Source organism: Panthera tigris, chromosome B3 (genome assembly GCF_018350195.1).
Source record: "Panthera tigris isolate Pti1 chromosome B3, P.tigris_Pti1_mat1.1, whole genome shotgun sequence".
Classification (NCBI taxonomy): Eukaryota; Metazoa; Chordata; class Mammalia; order Carnivora; family Felidae; genus Panthera; species Panthera tigris.
Window position 1 is genome coordinate 48,844,916 of NC_056665.1, and position 23,552 is coordinate 48,868,467.

At 34.8% G+C, this 23,552-nt stretch overlaps 1 protein-coding gene across 1 annotated transcript in view; it reads left to right on the forward strand.

Annotated features, from left to right (window-relative positions):
• Positions 1-15,561, forward strand: part of PYGO1 (pygopus family PHD finger 1) — a 29,660-nt gene extending 14,099 nt beyond the window's left edge. The window contains exons 2-3 of the mRNA XM_042988803.1: positions 7,601-7,686; positions 9,358-15,561. Of these exons, the coding sequence (XP_042844737.1) occupies positions 7,601-7,686; positions 9,358-10,482 (1,211 nt within the window). The 3' untranslated portion in view covers positions 10,483-15,561. The remainder of the gene's footprint in view (positions 1-7,600; positions 7,687-9,357) is intronic.
• The last annotated feature ends 7,991 nt before the right edge of the window (positions 15,562-23,552 follow it).

A 23,552-nucleotide genomic window follows, 5' to 3' on the forward strand; every position in this document is an offset into this window, starting at 1 on the left:
CTTTCAGTACTTTGAATATATCATGCCACTCTCTTCTAGCATGCAAAATTTCTGCTGAAAAATCAGCTGATAGCTTGTGGTATTTCCTTTGTATGTAACCATTTTCACTTCTATTGCTGCTTTTAAAATTCTCTATCTTTAACCTTTGACATTTTAATTATTATATGTCATTGTGTGGATCTCCTTGGGTTTATCTTGTTAAGCATTCTGTATGATTCCTGAACCTGGATGCCTGTTTCCTTCCCCAGTTTAGGGAAGTTTTCAACTCTTATTTCTTCAAATAAGCTTTCTGCCCTTTTTCTCTCTCTTCTCCTTTGGGGACCCCTATAATGCAAATGTTTGTTCACTTGATGTTGCCCAAGAGATCCTTTAACCTATCTTCATTTTTTGTTTGTTTGTTTTTTCTTTTTGCTATTCATCTTAGGTGCTTTCCATTAACTTGTCTTCTAGATTACTGATCCATTCTTCTGCATCCTCTACTGTTGATTCCCTCTAGTTTTTGTAGTCTTCGACTCTGATTTTTTTTTTTTTTTTTTGTATTTTCTGTCTCTGTTGAAGCCCTCACTGAGTTCTTCCACTCTTCTCTCCAGTCCAGTGAGCATTTTTATGACCATTACTTTGAACTCTTTATGAGGCATATTACTTATCTCCAGTTACAAATGGATTTCATATAAAAAAAATCTTTAATTTGTAAAATCTTTAGATGGGGAAAAAAGTTCCTTGTTTAACAGATTAGACTCTCCTGTAAGACTATGAAAGGACATATAACTTCAACTTCCAGCTCTAAAAAAAAAAAGGTTAAAGGGTAAAAAGAGGTAAGAGAATTATTCTGCTTAATTGAGATTAAGTGGCATAATGTAATAATATCTAAAGAGAGAAAATTCCTTAGCTTTCTTAAAATGAGAGAGGCTTCTTGTTCTATTTTCGTCATCATCCTCCCACAGTCTATTCCCCTTGTGCATTCAGAGTTTACTGGGCAGGTAGGAGTTAAGAGATGAGATAAAGAAATTCAGGTATTAACAAATTAAAAGTATCACAGTAGCTGGTGTTAATAATATGCTTTGGCAGTTCCCATTTTCTTGGTTCTCTACCCCACAGTTCTCAGCTCCTGACTGAATAGTCATGGTTTACCTTGCAGAATTAGCAGCAGCAAATATGTAGAGCATCTAGAGAAAAGTTGTGGTACCAAAAGTTCTCAGGGTAACGTAAGTGACTAGCTTAATAACCACCACTTTCCCGTAACCTGGATTCTAACCTTTCACTTTATTTTTAAAGAGAATCATGGAAGTTCTTGGTAGCTTGTATTCTAATTAGCCTTGATGACTATGAATCTGATCTAACATAATGATAACTCCTAGAGAAGAACCATCAGTATTACAGGTAGCAGCAAGAAGGACCTGGGTAATGCCAAGAGTCAGAACCATTGAAAGTGTTATGTAGTTAACTCTTTAGATGAATAATAAATGGAGCAACAGACACCAATGGGAACTTGAAGATTTGCTTTATGGAGGGAAATGTTAGAAAAAGTCAGTTTCTAAAAAGAATTTTAGTTCATTTTACTCACAGATTAATTGAAAATAGTAAGTTTATTTAAATGACTGCCAATGTCAGAGCCTTTCCTTACAGTGAACATAAGCAGTGATTACTAAATTTTTGGAAAGTGAACAAAGATGGTAGATACCATTAAGAGTACATTTTTCCCATCTTTAAATTACAGCATTTTAATTTTAAAATTATAATCATTTAGTATTAATGCTGTGAGTGCTAATTTATATATTCTAGATTGGAGATTAGAGATTAATTTATTAGTAATTGTTTTTATTTTTAGGAATTACATTTTTCTATTTATATTTTTGTTATAATGAAATAACCATGACAGATATTAGGAGGTATAGGACTTTGATGTTTGGAACCTTTGTTTATTTATATAACCACTTTATTATTTGGCCTCTAAAATCATTGCTAATTCTTTTCCCCTACCAAACTCATCAAAATTTCTAGGTATTCAGATTTGAGAACAACACATTTCCCTGCTCAGCATGTCAGTATATACTGTTAAAGAAAAGTGAATACAGTTTGTTAATATGTAATCATCAGTTCATTTTATATAGGTTACTGAATAAGTTATAAATTAGTAATAGATTCAGTCATTCCTGAACCATCAGATTTTGAATCAATGACTTTGAGGGGTAGACTGGATCTCACTATTAGTTCTTTACATACCATCTAATGAAATGGGATCACTGCCACATCAAAGAATTTAAAAATAGGAGTTCCTTTAGTTTGAACCACAAGTTTTCATTTTTGTCTTTTGTGTTCTGCTGAGTAAGACAGTATGTGTATAAGATTTTAGGGAGGCAAACTAGTACCTTAGAAGTATATAAATCTAGTTTTATCTAAACAATCAAAAGAAAAATAAATAAATTAGAGTTCGTCAAATTAAAAACACATGTGTGTCAAAGGACACTATCAAAGTGAAAAGACAACCCACAGATTGGAAGAAAATATTTTTATAAATCTTATAACTGATAAGAGTCTAGTATCCAGACTACATAAAAAATTCTTACAACTTAACAACAAAAAACATAAATAACCTAACTAAAAAATAGACAAATGACTAGACTAGTCATTTCTTCAAAGAAAAGATATATAGGGGTGCCTGGATGGCTCAGTCGGTTAAGCGTCCGACTTCTTCCTAGGTCATGATCTTGCAATTTGTGAGTTCAAGCCCTGCGTCGGGCTGTGTGCTGACAGCTCGGAGCCTTGAACGTGCTTCAGATTTCTGTGTCCCCCTCTCTCTCTGCTCCTCCCCTGCTCATGCTCTGTGTCTGTCTCTCAAAAATAAATAAATGTAAAAAAAATTTTTTTAAAGAAAAGATATATATATATATATATATATATATATATATAAATGATCAATAAATACATGAAAAGATGCTCAACTTCATTAGTAATTATGAAAATGCAAATTAAAACCACAATGAGATACTAGTTTATGCTCACTAGAATGACAGTACTTAAAGAAACAACAGGAAATAAGTGTTGGGGAGGATGTGAAGAAATTGGAACCCTCAGACTTACCTGGGAATATATAATATTGCAGCCACTATGGAAAACAGTTGGGCAGTTCTCAAAACATTAGACTTGGAGATACCATATAGCCCAGTGATTCAATTACTAGCTATATACCCCAGATAATTGAAAACATGTTCATATATTAAAAAAAAAAAACAAAAAAACTTGTACATAAATATTCAGCAGCATTATTCTTAGTAACCAAAAAGTAGAAACAGCCCAGAATGCACTGTCTGCCCTTGGAAGCTACTGATGATTTACAGAATTTTGAGAATTCTTACTAATAACCCCAAGTCTGGGGAGAAGCAAATTCAATGAGTACTCTTATCTTCTCATTCTTTTCAGTAAGGAAAAAATGAGTAAAACAAAAAGTTTGTTTTTTGTTTTTTGTTTTTTAAAAAAAAGGACTAATCTCTGGTACAAGTCTCCAGGAATACACTGAATCAGAGAACACAGGGAAACCATCCCATGTGAATGGGTTACTCTACCCCCCAACTAGGTAGATGTGCACTTAACAAAAAGTCGGAATTAAGAACCTGGATGTTCCAAGGAAACACAACAGGTTAATCTTACTAATATAGGCAAGCATTCTAAAAAGATATTAGTATGTTCAGTCATATAAAAATGATAACATATAAAAGTGAGTAAGGTAGCTTTATTTCAGGAATGTCATTCTTGAGTTGAACACTAAAATAATTTAAAGGGAAAAAAATCACATGATTATCTCAATAGATATAGCATATAAGCAATAGAAGAAAGTCAGAAAGTCACCTATGTTAAATCAGAGCAGGTAAAAGATCTAGGCAGGGTTGTAAGATAAAAATAAAAGCAGAGGCACCTGGGTGGCTCAGTCGGTTAAGCGTCCAATTTCAGCTCAGGTCATTATCTCACAGTTCATGAGTTTGAGCCCTGCACTGAGCTCCTACACCAACAGTGCAGAATCTGCCTAGGATTCTCTCTCTGCCTGTCCCCCACTTACATATGTGCGTGTGTGCTTTCTCTCTTTCTCTCTCTCTCTCTCTCTCTCAAAATAATAAGCGTAAAACTAAACAAACAAAAAAAAAAGCATAACTGTGCAAACATACTATAGCAAACTAATGAACTAACAACAAAAAAAAAAGAAATAGCATGTAGAAGATGAAGACCTATAACCTAAAAGACAGAAGGAAATACATGTACTTCAAGTGCTAGACCTTAATAAAAACAAAAAATGAAAAAAATGAGATCTCAAAGACAGGATGATAATTCAACAGATTAAAGGTGAATTGCAGGGGCACCTTGGTGGCTCAATTGGTTAAGCATTTGTTCAACGTAGGCTCAGGTTTTGATCTCATGGTTCATGAGTTCGAGCCCTACATCAGGCTCTATGCAGGCAGCTCATAACCTGGAGCCTACTTCAGTTTCTGTTTCTCCTCTCTCTCTTTGCTCCCAGGGATCCCTCCCTCTCTCTCTGTCTCAAAAATAAAATAAACATTAAAAAAAAAAAACAAAAAAAACTTACTGTGTGAGCGCCTGTGTGGCTCAATTGGTTAAGCATCTCACTTCAGCTCAGGCCATGACCTTGGGGTTCATGGGTTTGAACCCCACTTTGGGCTGTCAGCATGGAGCCTGCTTGGGATCCTCTGTCTTCCTCTTTCTCTGTCCCTCCACTACTTGTGCATGCTCGCCCCACCCCCCCAAAAGTAAATAAACATTAAAAAAATTTTTTTTAACTTCTCTTATGGTAAAGAAACATTTAATGTACTCTTTAGTTTCACTTCTTTTTTCCTTTGTTAAATTCTAATTAACTTAAAATTTAATGCTTTTATTTAAAAAATAGTATCCTATCTTTCTAAAGGTATTACTATTGCTCTATATACACGGAAGGAAAAGTAGATAGGTAGATAATAAGCTAGATGTCTGGAATAATGTTAACTTAGTAGTAATGACAGTTTCTGGCTGGTGGGACATGAGATGTGTATGTATCAGTCAGAGTCTAGCCAGGCCATATCAGTTGTTTTTAACAGAAAGAATTTAGTAAAAAGGTATTGTTAATAGACATTAAACTGAAGTGGCAAAAATAGGCTACTAAAGTTTTCACAGAGATATCAACTATGGGAAACAGCTACCATTCCTAAGGCTGTGGGACAAAGGAAAGAAGTTGAAATTATTAGAATATATAAATTCACAGGAGAGGTCCTGTGGAGGTTAAACTCAGATATCTGAGAATGGGAGTACTGCTTAGGCTAGTTAATGCCTCTGGACCTGGAATGTGGACCCTGTGGGCCTAAGATTCAAATACCTGGTGCTGATGTTTCTGAGGAGGGCACAACAGGGCTGTTTGGGATAATAAGTGAGGTTAAAAAAAAATGTTATTTTGTTCCAGGTGGCTAGCCAGAATAGGGAATACTCTACCCACTTTTTAGAAATCTTCCTCTATGTCTCTCAGTGTAGGACTTTTGAAAGTTTTTATTCATACTGATCTTGTACATTTTTAGAATTTATTGCTACCCATTTTAGTTTAGTTTTGTTCCTATAAATGAAGCATTTCTTCTGCTGTATCTTTTGACTGGTTTTAGTTTGTACATAAGAAAGCTTTTTAATATTAAATATTAATTTAACATCCAGAATCCTTACTGAATTTTGTTGTTTGTCAGTTTTCCACCTTCACAGTATTTAAACTTCTCTAAATAGCTCTTACAGAAATCTGCTTTGCATTTTGTTTAGGTGGTTGGACTATGTCCAACATACTGATTTCTCTTTATTGCTAAGTACCATTTCTTTTCCTGAACTATTATTGTAAAATAGTGGTCTCCCTGCTTTTTCCCCTGTCCCATCTCTAATTCATTCTGAACACAATTGCTAATATAATATTTTTAAAACTTAAATCATATCACTTTCCTACTCAGAACCTTTAAATGATCATCCACTGTTCTTCAGATAAAATTCAGGTTCCTTAGCATAAGCTACAAGGCTCTGTGTCTTAGTCTGCATGGTCTACAAGAACAAAAATCATAGACTGGGTGGCTTAAACAACAGAAATTAATTTTCTCACAGTTTGGCGGCTGGGAAGTCCAAGATCAAGGTGCTAGCCAGTTCACTTCCTGATGAGTGCTCTCTTTCTCATTTGCAGATGCCCACCGTCTTGCCCATATCCTTACAAGGTCTTTCCTGTATTTGTACTTCATAGGGGGTCTGCAAGCACACTCTTCTTTCTCCTAAGGCCAGTAATCCCATCATAAAGGCCTGATCCTCATGACTGGATGTAACCTTCATTACCTTCCAACGGCCCTATGTCTAAACATCATCATACTGTGCATTAGGGCTTCAAAATAAGAATTTTAGTGGGACACAGTCTACTCTGCTCTAAAATGATCTGGACCCTGCCTGTCTCTAACCTTTTCTAGTGGCACTCTCCAGAGTCCCTTTAACACGCTGGCCTCTTTTAAATTTTCCAAACACATCAAGCTTCTTTCTACTTAAGAATCTTGACACATGCAGTTCTCTGCCTAGAGGCTCTTCCTTAGGCTCTTTACTCAGAGATTTGTTTTCCTCCTTTAGGTCCCCGTTTAAATACCCCTTTCTCAGAATCCACATATGTGAGCAGGTCTCCTCTAATTGTCTGTCACCTCACTGAACTTATTTATTAACCTATTACAAATGTGTATCTATATATGTATGTACATAACTTTATTCTTCTGTCTACTTTTTAAATGACCCAGAATCCTCCATAATAAAAAATGTTTTTCTAATGGAAAAAAATCTGTTGATAAACTTTAACTTCTTGAATTCAGTCAAGCTTTTGCTTTTGCTTTTGCTTGATCATACACTGTTGAGAAAATAATACTCATGTGCATTGTACTTCAGCAATACCTTTAAGAATTAAAAGGCCACATTCCTTTAATGCCTTAATTCCAGTTCTAAGAATGATTTGTACATGTATTTTAAGACATTTATACATGGATTTTCATTGCAGACAGCAAAGGTTTGGAGCAACCTAAATATCCATCAATGGGGAGGGGGTAGTTCAATGAATTAGATTATAATCATACTATGAAATACTACTGAGTTATTAGGGGATGGAGCTGTTCAGTATGTAATGATATGGAATGATTTCCAAGTAGAAAGAAAATGTACAGTGGCATTGTGTATAGAGCGTCTGCCATCGTGTGTGTACACCCCACAAAAGGTACTATATTGGAATTTTATCTAGATTGTCTTTTGAAAGATACAGCAGAAACTAGTGGCTGCTTTCAGGGATAGGAAACCAGATGACTAAAGATTCAAGGGTGGCATGGAGACTTTCTTTCTCAATGAAAGAGTAGTAAAAAAATACCATGGGAGTAGAGATGAATGACTGTTTCTGACTGAAATTATGGGGAAGACTTTTTGAAAAGCAAAGATATTTTTTAAAAACTTAGTATTGCTTTTATCTAACAAAAACAGAACTCATATTAACAGGTAATTATGATAGATATTGCTGTGAGAGATATAAAATGATTTCAGTTACAAGTGGAAATGTTATCTGGATTTTATTTGCTTTTAGGTGGTGATAGTGGACTGGATGGGTTAGGAGGACCAGGTGTACAACTAGGAAGCCCAGATAAGAAAAAACGCAAGACAAATACACAGGTAAATTGACATTTTCTTTGATAACCATTTTTGTTCACTGATACGATCAGGCTAATGAGGTAAATTTAAATTTGGTCATGGATTTTTTTCCCCTCCTCATTTGTAACCTAATAGTGAATTTTGCAGTGATTTTTTTTTTTTTTTTAATTCTGTAACTAGTGGCTATTGTTGGCCTATAGGCCTAGAGTGGATATTGCAAGAGGGAAGTGTAGGCAGACAAATTAAAATGTTTATTCTTAGCACTGCTAGGAATTTATCCAAGGGATACAGGAGTACTGATGCATAGGGGCACCTGTACCCCAATGTTTATAGCGGCACTCTCAACAATAGCCAAATTATGGAAAGAGCCTAAATGTCCATCAACTGATGAATGGATAAAGAAATTGTGGTTTATATACACAATGGAATACTACGTGGCAATGAGAAAAAATGAAATATGGCCTTTTGTAGCAACATGGATGGAACTGGAGAGTGTGATGCTAAGTGAAATAAGCCATACAGAGAAAGACAGATACCATATGGTTTCACTCTTATGTGGATCCTGAGAAACATAACAGAAACCCATGGGGGAGGGGAAGGAAAGAAAAGAAAAAAAAAAAAAAAGAGGTTAGAGTGGGAGAGAGCCAAAGCATAAGAGACTGTTAAAAACTGAGAACAAACTGAGGGTTGATGGGGGGTGGGAGGGAGGGCAGGGTGGGTGATGGGTATTGAGGAGGGCACCTTTTGGGATGAGCACTGGGTGTTGTATGGAAACCAATTTGACAGTAAATTTCATATATTAAAAAATAAAAAAATAAAAAAAAATAAAAAATAAAAAATAAAAAAATAAAATGTTTATTCTTAAAACTAACTTAAACAGCACAGATGCCTGTAGTTTTAGTAAAAGATTTAAAATATATGAACATAGGTTTAGCCTGAAGCAATATTTAGCTGTTATAATAATTTAGTAGTATGTACATATCATTGAGCAGTCATGGGGGAGGCATCTTTTGTGTACAACATGTGGTTGAATAAATAGTTATCAAAACAGGCTTTTGTGGCTTTATCTTCTGTAAATTTGAAGCACTCTTTTTATTCTAAAGACTGCAAGTAAGTATTTTGTGTGTAAGGATTATTTTTTTCCATTTTGGCCACCATCTCTTAAAATTACAGTGTGACTAAAACTGGAAGTTTATTTTTCCATTCTGAGGCCGAGAGCATAGTGCTTGGGGAATACTTTAATAGCTACTCCCTGAAGTTAAGCCAGTAAAAAAACTTAGAGCCTGTTTATTGTTACTTAATTTTATGGTTTTTTGGGGGGTGTAACAGGTACTTTTAGTTAGAATTTTAAGTGAAAAATTCCAGAACTAAAGTTAAGCATATTAAATGCAAATTATGTAATTAAGCTTCTTTTGAAGGTTAATCAATACCTTTGAAATTTGAAGTGACAATGAATTTGAGCTCAGAAAAGCATGCCTTATTTTCTTTCCTAAATGGAAGAAATCTATACATTTTAATCATTAAATATAAGTAAATATAAAACTTATTTGGAATTGAAAAGTCAGATGAATTAAATTTTCATAAGACATAGCAAGAAAAATTTGATTAAAACTAGGTTCTTACATGTTAAGATAACAATTTTAATGACTTCTTTGCTCAAAACATGTATTTTACTCTACATTCTCATTTCAGGGGCCTTCTTTTCCTCCATTGTCTGAGTATGCTCCACCACCGAATCCAAACTCTGACCATCTAGTGGCTGCTAATCCATTTGATGACAACTATAATACTATTTCCTATAAACCACTACCTTCATCAAATCCATATCTTGGCCCTGGTTATCCTGGCTTTGGAGGCTATAGCACATTCAGAATGCCACCTCACGTTCCTCCAAGAATGTCTTCCCCATACTGTGGTCCTTACTCACTCAGGAATCAGCCACACCCATTTCCTCAGAATCCTTTGGGCATGGGTTTTAATCGACCTCATGCTTTTAACTTTGGGCCACATGATAATTCAAGCTTTGGAAATCCATCTTATAATAATGCACTAAGTCAGAATGTTAACATGCCTAATCAACATTTTAGACAAAATCCTGCTGAAAACTTCAATCAGATTCCTCCACAGAATACTAACCAAGTATCTAACCCTGACTTGGCATCTAACTTTGTCCCTGGAAATAATTCAAATTTTACTTCTCCATTAGAATCTAATCATTCTTTTATTCCTCCCCCAAACACTTTTGGTCAAGCAAAAGCACCACCCCAAAAACAAGACTTTAGCCAAGGAGCAACCAAAAACACTAATCAAAATTCCTCTGCTCATCCACCTCACTTAAATATGGATGACACAGTGAATCAGAGTAATATTGAATTAAAAAATGTTAATCGAAACAGTGCAGTAAATCAAGAGAATAGCCGTTCCAGTACCACAGAAGCTACAAATAACAGCCATGCAAATGGGACACAGAATAAGCCGCGACAACCTAGAGGTGCCCCAGATGTGTGCACCACTGAAAAAAGCAATAAATCCTCTCTCCACCCAAGCCGTCATGGCCATTCTTCTTCTGACCCAGTGTATCCTTGTGGAATTTGTACAAATGAAGTGAATGATGATCAGGATGCCATCTTATGTGAAGCCTCTTGTCAGAAATGGTTTCATCGGATCTGCACTGGAATGACTGAAACAGCTTATGGCCTCCTAACTGCAGAAGCATCAGCAGTATGGGGCTGTGATACCTGTATGGCTGACAAAGATGTCCAGTTAATGCGTACTCGAGAAACTTTTGGTCCGCCTGCAGTGGGCAGTGATGCTTAATCACAGGCATTAGTTAAAGTGATTTTTTTTCCTGTGTATTTCAGAGGCTCAGTGACACAGGATTTTAATGTTTTACATTATTTTTTTAAATGCACATACAAAAAGATTATTTACCTTTCAGTTTTTGTTAATATTCTACTTCATTACCAGTACAAATTTTGTATTGTCTTTGTTTGCTATCTTAAATGAGAATAATGTATATGGGGGTGCTTTAGAAAGTACTATACAAATAAATGTTAGTTGTCGTTGTTGTTGTTAATCATAAACATAAAAGCCTCTTGAAGCTTCAAAATAATATATAGCAAATGTAGGCGAGTTTTGACTTTTAAAAGTTAGAATCATTGAAAAATGTACATTGCAGAGCTGAACTTTGGCAATATTACATTAAACAGTTCAAAAAATTTTTCAAGGATCTATTTGACATATGTTTTCAAAAAAGCATATGTAGCTGTAACATGGAAGAAAGCATACATTTTAATGGATGTTTTAAAAAATAATAGAGTATGACACCAGATTTCTCCCCACTAGGGTCCTTGAAATTAATGACTTTCCTATTTTCAAGTCAGTCTTTCCAAGATATCTGTTTGTACAGATAGGAGACAGATGTTAGCATATAGTAGATGCTCAGTAAGTATTTGTTGATTGACTTGTGGATTGTACCACATGAAATTGCTAATACTAGATCAGTTGAAAATTGACTGCAATTAGTAGAGTTGAAGTGAAGTATGTTTCTAGTTGTGCTATTTAGAATTGTAACAGTGTTATGCCCTTCACTCTTCAATTTCCTTTGATTATTGAGTTTTTTCTTATTGTTTTCCAGACAAATAAATAATATAGTATCCTCAAAAGAATTATGGATACTTCTTTTAATATGATTTCAAGCCAGGACAATACTGCAAATGAGATAGGTGTAAATATCAAGTTGGGCCTACAAGGCTCCGCTGGGGAAAGAACACCACTCAGTGGTGGTTTGAAAAATCTTGTTCTGGGGAATCTGGATTCAAAAATGAGCCTCAGGGGAGATCAGAATCCATCTTAAAGACCAATTAAGAGCCAGGGTGAGAGCTAACTCACAAACAACAATTCAAGGCCTTGAAGCAGACAGGAGCTTCTGTGACTGGGAAAAGTGAAAAGATGAATCCAAGAACATCCTCCTGGGAGATGATCAAGAATGAAGACAGTTGGAGGTGTACTCATTAAGATTCAAAAAAGCAGAAACATATTTTTAGAGTGGATCATGAACTGTGACCAAAAAAAAAAAAAAAAAGATACTATATATGACAATTGATAGCAATTTATACAATATTTGGATATTTTTGAAGCTCCCAAACTTGCACCATCATCGTTGTGACCAAAAATGTTCTGAAGGCCATATGGTGATCTGCAAAAGAATAATTACTATTGCTTAAACCCTGGTGAAACGACAGCAGCAGCATATTGCTGAGGAAGTAAAATTATGCATGAAAATTTTGATCAAGAAAGGTCCTTTGGTTAATAAACATGAGCCCACACTTTTACATGACAGCACTTGACCTCACATGTCACAAGCCACGAAAGCAAAGTTAATTCAATTGGGATATTCAATGTCGTCATGTCCATTGTAGTCACCAGACCTTTATCCAATGAACTACCTTCGTTTTCATCATTTGAAGCTTTTTTTTTAAGAAACAACATGTTCTCCAATTAAGAAGTAGTAATTGGAGGATCTGAACAATTTATATATCTGAAAAAATGACAAATTTTTTTAAAATGAAATATTTAATATCTTACTAGAAAGTTATTAATACTCATACATATTTTGATTGAATAAAACTTATTTTTTTAAATACAGTGTTTTAATTTTGACCTACAAAAACAGCAATTTCATATGGTACAAAGTAGTAGAAGGTTTTCTCCATTTACCTGTGACTAGTTAGAGGTGAGTACAAAATATTTTCAATACAGTTGTAAAATATATATCTTTACAGTTTTAGAAAATGAAATGATATAAATTCTAATACTAGGTACTCCTCTGTGTGACATCTTTACCAGTTGAAGCAGGTTAAATGCAGTATTTTTGGCTGACTCTGACATTTGATGTGTTCAGTAGCATACTTGAAAATCCCATTTTGCTTACATTATAGTTTTTATTAGAGATACACAATTTTTTAAATGTTTAAGGATCTAGTCATGTTCTTGAAATCCTAGTAAGTGCTGATTTTTAAGAAATGATGCACTGCATGCTAAATGCTTATTCCTAGCATCAGGTCATGATTTTTTATGATAATACAGTTAGATATTGAGTAGAACCTTACAGTGTCCTCAGGAGTTAACATTTTTCATGGTAGTACTTGCGTTGTACTTATTGTTAAAATTGATTTTGTGGTTTCTTAAGCCATCTGTTGCTTACACTTTCAGTAGTTGGGTGAAAGTGAAGTAACCTCTCCCAAGCTAGTATAAAGATACTTGATTCATATTGAGATTCTTTTCCATTTCCAAGTAGTTGTTTTTAAAAACTTACAGTTGAATTTTTATTCAAGTATTTAGGTCTTCAGAGCACCTTATTTAAATAAGAATCTGTAAATATTCAAAAGAAAACTCATGGTTGACTGACAGTGAGTCACTGAAAAACTATAAAATCATAGTTCATGAATGTTTTCATGTCTTTGAAGTACTTTTCTTTACTAGTTCATTTGTCTCCATATGACACTAAGTCAAAAATTATCTAGACAGTTTTTGATAGGAAAAATGATGAACTATAAGAATGGCCAGGTACCAATTTGTCCAATTTGACCCAAATAAGGCTATTAAACAAATTGTTATGGCTTTGTTAGGACAAGTGATGAGCTTCCCTAAACATTTTTAAATATTCATTGATAGAAAGAAATGTACATAGGTCGAATAGCCTTCCAGTAGCATTGCACATTTTTTTATGTAATCCTTTTCTTTCACTGAAAGGCCTCATCTTGCATGCACACAGATACACACCCACATACACACCCACACAATTGAACAGGAAATCATAGTTTCTCTTACCTTCTCAAGTTTTGTCTAGTTTAACCTGACTGACCCTCAGCAACTAGGCTCTCTCACGACAGCTAGTCATGATAGTTTTAATGCATCAGTTCCTTTCTCAGAACTCACTTTTTATTCATTTCACTGCTTCTAGATGCTACTGGACTCACTAATGCTGAAACAGCTTAGCTTGTAAAAGAAAATTTATTCTTCAGATAGAGTGCTTAGAATTAGATTTGTGATCAGTGTTTTTTTCCTTTGGTGTGAAATACTTTTAGAGTACTGCTATTATGATTCTTGTTAATCCAAATTAGATTATGTACATAAAGCAAGATTTTTCTTGTAATAGTGCTTATTCTTCTTAGAGTAACAATATAAAAAAATCCAATCTTTTTTTTTTTTTTTTTTTTTAGACTCCCATCTCTGCCTACTGGTAGGGAAAAAAACCTCAATAGTGTGGGTCACCATGAATTCTGCGAACTTTAATCATCCAAATAAGTATCAGGAGTCTTCATCTAGTATTCTTTCAAACTTGTTTGTCTTGAACATATTAAGAGTGCTAGTACTTATTGTCCATACTATAGTAATTGTATTTAATAGTAAAAAAAAAAAAAAATGTAAGTAATGGTTTTTTCTAAGGGAGCTCTAAAGAATTTTTGAGTTTCTTTTTTATAGTGTATAGAGGTTTCATATGCATGAACATTTGTGCTATTTTAGATTTTTTTTAATTAAAAAGTTCGGTTAAGAGCATCCAGGCTCCCAAAGTTCATTTGTAAATAGTGGTTTGGAACATTATATAAGATGATTAGATTGTTAGGAAAGCTCATAAAGGCTTATTTAAACCATAATGTAGTTAAGCGATAGTATCATGCTGAACACTCAGTTTTCTTTAGGGAACCAATCAGTGTAGGAAGTAGAAAGAAACAGAGGTCTTCCTTTTTCCTGATGTGATTCAGGTAAGTTTAGTTTCTTGGTGTTAGTGTTTCCTAGTTGCCCTCTTACATCCTAAACCCTCCGGTGGAATGCTATATAAGTCAGCTTGCCTCTTCCCTTACTGGATGCCCTGTGCTCCAAAATTCCATATTTTTCCTCCAATCAAAATTCCCATTTCTTTCTGTGGTTATGGCTGGCTAGATTTTAAGGAAAAAGTGTTTTCCACCGAGATGCAAATGAAGATAGTGAAGAAAGTGGGATTAAACATTTTTTTTAAGACTGCTTATTCAGAATGAAGTTTTATCTAATATCTAAGATTTCAGACAATATGACCACATTTCAAGTACTGTAGGAAGCAGTATTTTTATCAAATTGATGGATGCTGTCTTGAGAATACTTCCCAATTTCCTTTAGGTTTTTGGATATTTTCATAGTTTCCTCAACTTTTGAACTCAGAGGTTTCTTCTCATTTCCACATTTTAGTGACTTCCCCCTTTTCTGTATTCTCTTTATCCAGTAGAGCAGTATAGAAGTCACATCTGCATTTTTCCAACTTTTGGTACAGTAGTGGAAGTCTAGAGGTACTCCTGGAGTAAGGAGGCTAAGGCTGGCATTAACATCTCCTAAGACATATGGTCTAGGGGAAATGAAAAATGGCTGTCAATAAGCCAGACATGAATACGTCAGAGGCTGCCTGTATTTCATTGAAAATTTTTAATGAAAACCCGAGATAAGCTTCATCTTTGTCAGTTTGTCAAAATACATTACTTGCAATTATATTAAAACTTATTCTAAATACCTGTACTTTTCTTGTTCTGTAGATGATATAGATGATGTTGCTTGTTAGTTAAAATATCTTTTATAAAAGAAAGTCCTGCTTCTTATCATGATGTATGTGACTTAAATGACTGTTTCATATTAAAACTATTTCTTCCTTATGTACTGTTTACATATACCTCTTTTTGGGATATTAGTTCAGTACTTTTATACAAATCTGAGTGTGTTCCACATTGGTGACATGTATTTTTGCAGTAATTTTTTGTTTTGTTCTTAGAGCATGTCTGAAGTAACACATGCACTAGTGCTGTGGTCTGTGGCAAAATTACTGTAATTCAAATTGGAAAATAAAATGTTTCCAGACTTTGTCCAACATTTATTCCTATGGCAAAGGAAATTACTATGTAATACTAATTATTTCTTACGCTGGTATGTTTAAGCTACTCTATGAAGTATGTGAAACATCAATATTTGTGGATTAGTAGATGGCCTGATGTTTTGAAATGGGAGAGAGCAGTAAAATTTGGTGTTAGCAATTCATAACACTCATAATACAATAAATACTTCTGAAAATTTTGTTTTTCCTCTTACAGTTATAACTTATTAAGGAATTATTATCTTAATTGGTGGTACATATTAGGACTTTTTTTTTTTAGCCCATATCATTAAAATTACATTCTAGACTTTGAACCTAGTCTGATATCTTCCAACAAAAGATATCATTCACTTCTTCATAACCAAAATAAGTAGAAATGCTAATCTTCATTTTTTAAGAAACTATTATAATGCCATAAAACTCCTCTAATTTACTTAGAATTTGTAACCATTGATACAAAGACTTGAATGGTGTTTACTTTGTACTATCTGATGAAAAGATTTGTTAATAAAAGTCATAAGGTTTTAAGGAAAAATGTTTAATCTTAGAAAAATGTGAAGCTTTATAAAGCATTTAAGAATACTGCATAGCTTTATAAAGCATTTGTTTGAGAATACAAAAGCATTCTTTTGCCATTAAAACAAGTACACAGAAGAATTGTAATTGATAATGCTTGGCCAGTGCAAATTTGTATTTTTGAAATTATATACTTGAAAGAAAAAGAAAAAAAAAGAATGCTCATGAGTGCTTAAACTGCATTATCTTTTTAAATATTCAAATTTTTAGACTTTTATCAATTCAAACTATCCTGAGTAAGGCTTTGCTGTATTAGTGATGTATATTATAAGATAAATGTTTACCTGTGTTATGTTAATGGTATCTCTATACAGCATCATTTTTGGCTTGGTTGTTGTGTGGTGTATTTTGTACACTTGGTTGTCAATTATTGATAGGATTGACATAGCAATAAATCTGATTCAGTTCTTAATATTTAAAAAAATACCATATACCATACTGTGGCATAATTCCATTATATTTTATTTGAATCCCTAATGTTTTCATGGGTCTATTTTGAGGGTTAAAAATTTAGAATTACATGTTAGAAATTTATTTTTTCCTGGTACCTTCAAATACAATCTCTTAGAAATGGGTCTGCTTCTATTTAAATCATAGAGGTTTTAAGAAGTATTAGTATTAATTAATTCAGGAATTGCTTTGTGGAAAAATTTCAAGTATGAAATGACTAGGTTACCCCCAAATTGTTTATTTTCTTTATATGGTTTTGTACAGGTTACAGTTTTCAGAGAAGCAAAATTGGCTTGGTAACTGATTGAATATAGTAGATAATGGATAGTTTGTCTAAGGGCTTCTAAGTATTAAACCAAAAATTCTCAATTCTGAATTATTTTTAATAATTACTATTAATAGTGGTAAGCCAATTTATCTTTTTCTTTTGATTCTTTTAATTTCTTGCTTTTGATCCCTTTCTTCCTTAAGCACCATGCTAGAATTTAAGAGGAGTTTATCTTCCACATTTTAGTTTTTTTATTCTGCAGATAATTAGTAAGACAAGTAGAAGTTCCACTTTCAAAACAGTCCATGTTATTGTTGGCCATTCTTTTCAGGGTTCATACTAAATGTCATTTGTGCATTGTATAAAGAATGTTATTTATCAGTATTTAGACCTACTATTGGTAAAAATTATGTATGGCAGGCTTTCTTGAACAATATGTATTGTAAGTTTGTTCCTATAGTGTTATGCTTCAGATTCTTTTAAATAAAGCTAGTTTTCAAAGAGAAAAACAACTGTTTTTTTAAGTGCTTGACTTTCAACAGGACAATCTTAGGTTATAGGTATGAAAGTCTTGGCTTTGGGTAGGAAATGTTCCAGGAAACACTTACCAGGACAACAGCCTATAATTTACCAGGAATTTAATTTTATACTGAGGACCAAACCAATATTTTTGGATAGGTCTTGTTACATGCATTTTTTCCCCTGTAAAGTTGATACATAACACTGAGCCCGGAGTTTCCTTAGAAAGTCTGAGCATAATCTATCTCTATTTTGATTTTAACAAATTAGGACTTAAGTTCTTTTAATAAAAAATTAATTGGAGAGGAGCTCTACAACCTCACAGCTTAACAATCCCTGAAACAGAAACACCCCTGTAGCAGTATTAAGAAGAAACTTGTCTGAATATAAGATTAAGTTTACAAAAGACCTCCAAAGTTTGCTGGAAACATCCATTACGTGTCTAGACTTACATGGAAAGATGCAAGTGGATCTGTCAGTTGATGCAACTTGATATTCGAGGTAATAGGAATGACAAGATAAAATTATATCAAGATAAGATTTGAATGCATGAAAGTTCTATTTAAATTTATGGAATGATGGGGCACCTGGCCAGCTCAGTTGGAAGAGTGCAGGGCTCTTGATCTTAGGGTTGTGAGTTCAAGCCCCACATTGTGTGTAGAGATTACTTAAGTAAATAAGAACTTAAAAAAGTTTTAAATAAGTGGAAGGAAAAAATCAAAAATGTGTTTATCTTACGTGCTGTAGAAGAAAGATGTACAGAGACTTCCTATAAAATAACATCGTGAGTGGATGCTCTAAAGCACCCCCTGTGTTTGAAGCATAGTATGATAAATATAAAAAGAAAATTGGGTTCAAAACCAAAAAACATATCCAAGGGCGAAAAATAATAGGAAGAAACCTTGAACCATGCTGAAGCAGCAGCCTGCCTGACTCTAGGTCCAGAGTAGAAATTTGCAGCCAGAAGTTCTAATCTGACAGGGTAATGAGATCTAAAAGTGCAACTACATTTCAAAGCTTGCAAGATGCAATAACAGTACTTTTTAAAAGAAATGTATACCTTTAGATAATTTTTAAGCCCCAAATATAATGAACTAAGTGTTGATCTCAAGAAGATAAGAAAATTAAAAATGTAAGGAAAGTAGAAGAAAGAAAATAGTAAAAAAAAAAAAAATAGGAACTAAAAAAGAAAGGAATAATAAAGCCACAAGCAGGTTAGTTTTAAAAAGTTGAATAAAATTGATGATCCTCTGGTGAAACTTTTTTTTTTTTTTTTGATGGCAAAAATAACAAGAATGAAAAAGGGGACAAAAAGAGCACTACGTAAAGGCCAAGCTGGTATTCCTCTCTATTGCTGCAGCCACCACTTGTGAAAGGAGGCTAAACAGCAAAACCTACCTCCAGGTGATACGTGGGGCTCCAGCTCATAGGAAGATGTGGGCCCAAGGTTTGCTCAGTTAGTAACTGGTGTCATCAAAGACACTAGTTATCACCAAAGAATTGGTGATAGAAAATCAAAGAATTGAGACATTGAATTAGTATATAACACTTGGCTAAATTGAGGTCTCTAGGACACAATTCAGAGGCAACTTAAAACTTCTAGAAAGGATGAACCCAGAGGAAAGAAAGAAAAAATTAAAGAATATGCCCACTGTAAATCAAAGTTTCAAAATGCATGAAGAAACTGGATGATAAGACAAACAGCCAACCAATACTTTTTGAAATTTCAATCCACTCAAGATGAAGATATTAGAACAGCCTGAAAAGGACTTTAAGATAAGTATGTTACAGGAACCTGAAAGGCAAACTAAAGAATAAAAATTAAAGTTATGAAACGTGGTAAGTAGACATTCGTTCATTTACTCAACATTTGTTGAGTGTTTTTTATGTCAGGCACTGTTCTAGATGCTAAAAATATAGCAGTACATGAAACATAAAAATCACCATTGTTAGGAGGTTGTTATTCTAACGAGAAAATAAGCTATAAAGTAGGTTAGAGAACAAGTGCTATGCACAAATAAAAAAGAATGATAGGGAGTCCTCAGAGTGGTAGGGTAAGAGATGGAAGTTCTTAATTTTTAATAGCTCAGTTAAAAGACACTTAAGTAATGACCTGAAGAAGTAAGGGAGACCATCACACAGATAACTGGGGAAGAGAATTCCAGACACAGGTAACAGCAGGTACAATGACCCTGTGGAAAGCATGCTTGGCACATTTCATATATTTCAAGGAGGCCAGTGTGTCTGGAATGGAGTGAACAGGAGGAAAAGTGACAGGAGATGGGGTTGAAAAATTAACAGAAAACCAGATTATATGGAACTTTGTAGTTCATTGTACAGCTTTTGGCTTTTATTGGAGAGTTTTCAGGGGAGAAGGATCATTCTGAGTGCTGTGTTGAAAAATAGATTCAAGAGGTAGGGAGTTGAAGGAAGAAGACTAGTTAGGAAGCTATTATAATGAATTCCTGTGAGAGATGATGTGATTATAACCACAGAGATAGCAGCGGAAGGAGTAAAATGTGGATCTTGTTTGGTCTTGATTAAAACAAAACACACAGCTGGGGAAAAGTAACTATGAAATTGGATTATATGACATTGGTGATTATTTTAGTTTTGTTATAATAATGACATTGTTTATTTAATAAAACACCTATTTTTAAAAAGATGAATACTGAAATGCTTATGATTCTTCACCTGGCTTAAAAATAGTCCAGAGGGGAGGGGCATCTGGGTGGCTCAGTGGTCAAGCGTCTGACCCCTGATTTCGGCTCAGGTCATTATTTCACAGTCACAGGATCTAGCCCCTTGTCAGGCTCTGCTGCACTGAGCGTGAGGCCTGCTTAAGATTCTCTCTCTCTCTCTCTCTCTCTCTCTCTCTCCCCCTCCCTGCCACCCTACCTCCCTCTCTACCTCTGCTCCTCTCCCCGACTCACTTTCTCTCTCTCTCAAAAAAAAAAAAAAAAAAAAGTCCATCAGGAAGAAAAGGAGCCAAAAAAATCAGTAAGGACATATAAGACTTAATATGATTTTCAAATGTGGCCCAGTTATCACATACAGGAGGATGTTCAAGTGGTAGTTAAGGCGTGTTAGTTCCTTATCTCATTCAAGACATGTAAAGATACTGGATAGTTTCAGATTTTTTAAGAAAAAATAGTGGATTATGTATTTGTTTAGGAGCGTGCATGCATGCATGCAAGCAAACGGAAAGGCAGAGAGAGAGGGAAGGAGAGGATCTTAAGCAGGCTTCATGCTCACTGTGGAGCCCTAAAAGGGGCTCAATCTCTCAACCATGAGATCATGACCTGAGCAGAAATTGAGTTGGACTCAACCAACTGAGACACCCAGGCACCCCATGAATTCTGTATTTAAAAAGTCATAACTTCTAAGTAACTTTAAAAGTCACAATTAAAAGAATATAAGTACAATATAGCTTCTAAACCAGCAGAGGGCAAAGCAGAATACAGAAAATTTTATCAAGCCAATAGAAGATAGAAAAGCAGCTAAAAAGAAACAGTAAGAAAAATGTACCTAAAACCAAATGTAAATGGATTCAGTTCACCTATATGACACTCTCAGATAAGACCAATGAATTTTTTTTGTCCAAATGACTTTTACAAGAGATACACATAGAAATTTCAAAAGCAAAGGAATGGTTTATGTACAGTGATATTCATTAAGAAGTAGAAAAGCCAAATTCTAAATAACTGTATACTTAAAGACCTTCTCTATAATGAAAATTATGAAGAATTAAAAAGCTTCATGTCGTATTAAAAAAATGGAAGAAATGACAATTGTTAAGTAAAAAAAAAGTTTAAAAAGTTACATACAAAATGATCACAATTAGTTTTTAAAATAAACATTTTATATGTCTATGTATACCCACCTGGAGATAATTGTCTGGAATATTATAAAATGTTACTGTGTTTATTTCTGGATAATGGAATAATCCTGGATTTTTTTTTCCTGGATTTTTCTCCTCAGTATTGTCAACAATAAATATGTATTCCTTTGGTCATCAGAAAACATAGTTTAAAAAGAAAAGAATAAACAGATAGCAAAAGGTATAACAGGAAAATGCTAATCAAAGGAAGCCACTATAACAATGTTAGTATCAAACAAAACATAATGTAAGGCTATTATAAAAAAGATAGGAGATAACAAATGTTGGTGAGGATGTGGGAAAGAGGGAATCCTTTTGCACTGTTGGTGGGAATGCCAACTGGTCCAGCCACTACAGTTTCCTCAAAAAATTACAAATAGAACTAACATATGATCCAGCAATCCCAATTCTGGGTATCTATCCAAAGGAAGTGAAATGACTATGTCAAGGAGACAACTGCAACCCCATGTTGCATAAATAATGCAACATTATTTATAATAGCCAAGGCATGGAAACAACTTAAGTATCCCATCAATGGACAGATGGTAAAAAACAAACAATGTGAATATAATATAATATTATTCATCCATAAAAGAGAAGGAAATTCTGCCATGTGCACCAACATCGGTGGACTTGAGGGTATTAGACTAAGTGAAAGAAGTCAGAGAAGGACAAATACCACATGATATCACTTTCATGTGGAAGCTAAAAAACTGACATCACAGATACAGAAATTGGATTAGCAGTTGCCAGAGGTAGAAGGGTGGGGGTCAAAATGGGTAAGGGGGTCAAAAGCTATAAACTTCAGTTATAAGATAAATAAATTCTAGTGATGTAATATATAGCATGGTGAGTAAAGTTAACAATACTAGTATCATATATTTGAAAGTTGCTAAGAGGATAGATCTTAGAAGTTCTCGCCATAAGAAAAAAAATTGTAACTATGTGAGGTGATGGATGTTAACTAAACTTATTGTGGTGATCATTTCACAATACATATATCAAGTCACCAGGTTGTACCCCATGCCATATGTCAGTCATATCTCAATAAAACTGGGAAAACGACTTCTGGTTACACATTTTAAAAATACATGTAAGGACAAAAATATTAATAGGAAGGAGAACATTTTGTAATTATAAAAGGAATGACCCACCAAAATGATCAAACAATCGTGAATACATATGCTTACCACAGAGTTTCAACATAGATGAAACAAAACACAACTACAGGAAGAAAAAAGTAGTAATTGTGTGAGATTTTTAAAGAAATTTGTATCAAAAGTGATAGCTCAAGTATATGTTATATGTTAAATAACAAACATGTATCAAGATCCATTTTGAATATTAAACCAAATGTGGCAAAAACAATAGCATGTTGTTATTTCACATAAAATGAAGTTTAAAGATAGATGGTTCCAGGACTGGTATATTCATCAGCTCAGTATCAGGAAACCATGTAGATTTCTCTGTGGTTCTCTTGGCTTTCCTTTCATGGTTGCAAGATGGTTATCATTGTTCTATATATCATCTTCTCACAGAATAACATCCAAAGCAAGCAGGAAAGGAGGCTCATGTTGCTCTATGTTTATCAAAGAGGAAGATCCATTCTGGAGAAGTTGGCGGTGTAGGAGGACGCTGGGCTCACCGCGTCCTGCTGGTCACTTAGATTCCACTCACATCTGGCTAAATAACCCAGAAAACCGCCAGAAGACTAGCAGAACGGACTCTCTGGAGCCAAGCACAGACGAGTGACCCACGGAAAAGGGTAGGAAGGGTGGCGAGGCGGTGCGCGCTACACAGACTGGCGGGAGGGAGGTGGGGCGGTGGAGGGGCAGCCCGCCCAGCAAGACAGAGCCCCCAAAGTCTGGCTGGCAAAAGTGGAGGGGCTGGACTGTGTGAGTTCTGACAGCCAGCGGGACATAACATCTGGAATGTTATAAGTCAACAGCTCTGCTTGGAGAGCAGGACAGTGAGAGGACACCAGGAGGGAGAGGTATTGAGCCCTGGAAGACAGCTCAGCTTGGCAGGGAACAAAGGTGCTGGCCAGCGCCATCTCCATCTCCCATCCCCCAGCCGAAATCCCAAAGGGAACCAGTTCCCGTCACCAAACTTGCTTGCACCCCGCAAAAACCCAATGCTGTGCTTCTGTGGATCCATCCCTCCAACGGGTCTGCCTGCTTCCCTCCCAGTGCTGCAGGGCCCATTCTGAGGGCACCACCAACGACACAGTGAGCTAAGCCTGCCCCTCCCACCCCTGTGCACCTTGCAGATCCACCCTGGCTAATATGCCAGATCCC